The sequence below is a fragment of the Egretta garzetta genome, unplaced genomic scaffold (assembly GCF_000687185.1).
Source record: "Egretta garzetta isolate BGI_Z169 unplaced genomic scaffold, ASM68718v1 C9034462, whole genome shotgun sequence".
In the NCBI taxonomy this organism is placed as follows: Eukaryota; Metazoa; Chordata; class Aves; order Pelecaniformes; family Ardeidae; genus Egretta; species Egretta garzetta.
Genome location: NW_009269940.1, coordinates 1 through 3,727, shown reverse-complemented (window position 1 = coordinate 3,727; position 3,727 = coordinate 1). Strand labels below are relative to the sequence as shown.

Genomic DNA, 3,727 nt, shown 5'->3' with positions numbered 1-3,727 from the left:
GAGCTGTGAGATCCAAATATGTAAGTGACTCCGCTCTGACAGGAGACAACCAAGGTACCGGGTGATGCGTTCAAGAAGCTGGGCTGACTCATCATGAGGGGTTTTCCACTTCTGCAAACATTTCTGCACAGCACTTTCTGAAATGGCAATGTGATAATCTAGCAATGAGTTACGGGCTGTGATTTCCTATAAAGTGCATTAATCTTGCTAAAACTGAGTCACTGGAAAGAGGAATGAGGCCAGGGTGATTGCAGTTTGCCTTTTTCCAGAAAGCTTGTATAAAGCACTGTTATATATTCAACTTGTCCCAGCTCAACAAAATAAACCTGCAGAAATTCACCAGCTGTAGCGGGAGTGGGCAAAAATCTCAGTGTGGATCCCTGGGACTTACTGCAGGATGAGAAAGATAACCTGCATGAAAACAGTTATTATGATAGCAACGTTGAAGCGGGCGCATACTGTGTGACGGGGAGGTTCCTCATAACCTGTCGGTAGCAGTAAAGTATAGGCCACTCCTTCTCTTTTTCCAGTCGCATCCAAGTGCAGCTCGGGAAACATAACCTGGCACTCACAGAATCGACACAGCAGTTGATTAGTTCAGCTAAAGTCATCCGCCACTCTGACTACAGCTCCGCAACACTGGACAATGACATTATGCTCATCAAGCTTGCCGAACCAGCCCAGCTCAACCGAGCTGTCCAAACAGTTCCTCTGCCTACCGGCTGTGTGGCCACAGGCACCATGTGCCTAATCTCTGGCTGGGGCAACACACTCAGCAATGGCAGTGAGTACTATGTGGGAATGGACAGCATCGTGAGGGCCCGGGAGATGCTCTAAGACGTCACAATTAACTCCAAACGGTACAGGGTAAAGCACAGAGAAGTGCTGTGGGACAGGCCCTTTTGAGTGATCAGCCTGTGTAGGACAGTAACCATTTAGCTGCTCTAAAGGCAAGCTTTATAAGGTCCTTCCTTTTGTTCTGTGTTGCAAACATGGAAGCACTTCAATCATCCATGTGCTGTTCCCCAGGATGTTCACACTGCCACAAATTTTGTGGCCTGGTGCTATCAGCTGCTCAGGGCCAAGCGCCAGCAATTTTACTAATGTCAAGAGAGTTGTCAGCTCTCTGAGAACAAGATCAAAATCTGCCATTGTGGATCTAAAATTACCACAAGAGAGCTCCATTCTCTAGAGTCGTGGAGGGTGACTGGTGTCTAACCCACTGATGACAACGAGACCTGCACCAGAGGAGAGGATGGTTTTCCTGAGGCCCAGGTTTCCTCTGGCACATGTGTTACAAGAGTAGCTCTTAGCTCCGCACTTGCCACCGGATGATCTTCTAGGTATCAGAAAAAGTAACATGGCCGCAGTGTAGAATGGTGGACCCATGGGTAGAACCCGCTCCATCGTCAGAGGAAAAATGATGACTGCTAAAACAGGAAGTTCAGTGACAAATTTTCTGCTAAGAAAGAACTTCTCTGGGCCCTGAAATGAACTCAGAGATGCCATCAACCACCTCTCCCTATTTTCTTGTAGATCAGTATCCAGATAACTTGCAGTGCCTGAAGGCTCCTGTACTCTCCTCAAGGGAGTGCAGCAAAGCCTACCCTGGGAAAATTACCAAGAACATGATATGCGTAGGATTCGTGGAGGGAGGGAAAGACTCCTGCCAGGTAAGGAGTCCTGCCTCTCCTTTCCCATGTGTTTCTCTCCTGCCTTTTGCTAGTAGAAGAGGCCATCGTATTAGAGAATCTGCTACACCCACTGGCATGTCCGAATGTTGGGGTTTTGAACAACAATGGAGGCTTAGGGTGAAAGTTGCTTACTGAGCGAGGCTAGGTTTTCTTCCGCTCAGTTAGTCATTGTCCCTTTTTTGAGACAGCGAATACCTCTGCGCTAATTCTCCGCAAGCAGGCTGTGCCACCTCCTGCACCTCAGGCTATTGAAAATGGAGGAGTGCTGCACCAGAGGGTCAATGTGATCATGGTAACTTTAGAGCTTAGGACACAAATGTTAGTTTTGGACTCACGAAAAATGACATAGCCAGTATGCCAAGATCCAGGTACTCTGGAAAATGAACACACCTGACAATTGCTCTGCATTTTACAGGTGCCTAGCTCCATGGAAATATTTGGCAGAATAATGTTTAAGACACACATATCCTAAGCACCTGCCAAGGACTGCATCCGTCAAAAATAGGCAGCATACTCATCCTTAGCTGTGGTGCCCTTGGAGCTAAAGTAAGGCAGCGTAGGATCAGGTGTAGAGTGGTAATCAGAAATGACCTTTGTAGAACTCCTGTGTAGAAAAAGCCCAGTGGAGCTCCCTCGAATGTCGGTGATTCCTGGGATCTCTGGCTCATCACTTACGCTGATGCATTTTGCTGAATATCTGCCTCCTTTATGTGCACAGGGGGATTCCGGCGGCCCCGTAGTCTGCAACGGGCAGCTCCAGGGCATTGTTTCCTGGGGTATTGGATGCGCGCAGAAAGGCTATCCCGGGGTTTACACTAAGGTTTGCAATTATGTCTCCTGGATCAAAGCAACTATGTCTGCCAACTGAGACACTCTCGTTCTACGTGACCTGCTTTTTCTCCTCCTCATTTTCTTCTGTTTTGGGACTGGACATACAAAAATTGTCAAAAATAAAGATTTTCAGGCACCCCTTTGTTGTGCAACGTTTCTCTGGGTACTTCTGGCTAGGATAGGGAGGACAGAGGCAGGGAATGTCACTCTGGGGAAAACAGCTAATATTCGTAGTGCCTGTCAACTAGCAGGATCTTGGAACAATTGCAGACTCGTCTTCAGGAGCATTTCAGTCAGTTACAGGCAGCCATTTTCTGGAGCAGAACACCTTTTCTGTTTACCAGCATGTACTCAGGTGCTGCAAAAGTGCCTGAAACAGCTGAGAGAGTGCACTGAGTCACAGAGGCAGCATACTCCTACTCTAGAAAACAGCAGGCAGCAGCGCAAATGCTCCCCATTGCCCCCACTCCCACCCGCAACAATACGACTGAACATGTCCCTCCCTGAAAGCTCTGCTTGGGAAATGAAACAATCTCTTGCTAGGGCTTGCTCTCCTCATGAAACTGTGCCACTGGGGCTGCTGTCTATACCTTTCTGCCCAGTTAACTCGTTGTGCTGGGCTTGCTTACTTTTCCTGGAAGAGTCAAAAGGACTGAGAAGTTCCTGGCTTCTGGCTTTAACTCCTCCTAACCACAACTGGCACAGGAATTGAAAGTCCATGAAAAAGCTGCCAAAGTTGCCAAAGTAGCTGTCTCCTAAAAAAGAAAAGGGAACTAGAGAGTCTGAGTGAAATAGAAGGAGAAAAAGCAGAGCATAAGTGAAATGGGGAGAAACTGAAAAGAAATCTGACACGGGAGGAAAGGGAGGGAGAGGAAGAGAGCAGGGCATGAAGTGCCTGCAGAGAGGTTTGTGCCCGGCTCTCTCAGGTGCTTTGTCACTGAGCTGTTCCTTAGGAGAGTAATAGGTGCCTGAGTCATTGAGATAGGCTCAATATACTAAGAGGATCAGACTTGTAGCTTTGTGTCCCATTGCTCTGGAAGCACTTGCTGAATTCCTTCTCAGCATCTGCCCTTTTCCGGGAAGAAGCCCTGAGCTGTAGCCTGGCATCCTTCCCTCCGGCTTGTGTTCACCCAGAGAGCCGTATTGCACGCGATGGAAAAGGTATGCGTGAGACTCCTTGTACCCACCACTTTCTTTGTTCC

General features: G+C 48.1%; 1 protein-coding gene across 1 annotated transcript; it reads left to right on the top strand.

The window, feature by feature from the left end:
• Nucleotides 1-530: 530 nt before the first annotated feature.
• LOC104121713 (trypsin) lies at nt 531-2,562 on the top strand (the record flags this gene model as incomplete). Its single annotated transcript, XM_009647451.1, has 3 exons — nt 531-784; nt 1,537-1,673; nt 2,413-2,562. Coding segments are annotated over 3 exons (541 nt in total), but the record flags the coding sequence as incomplete, so codon positions are not given.
• Between the last annotated feature and the right edge of the window lie 1,165 nt (nt 2,563-3,727).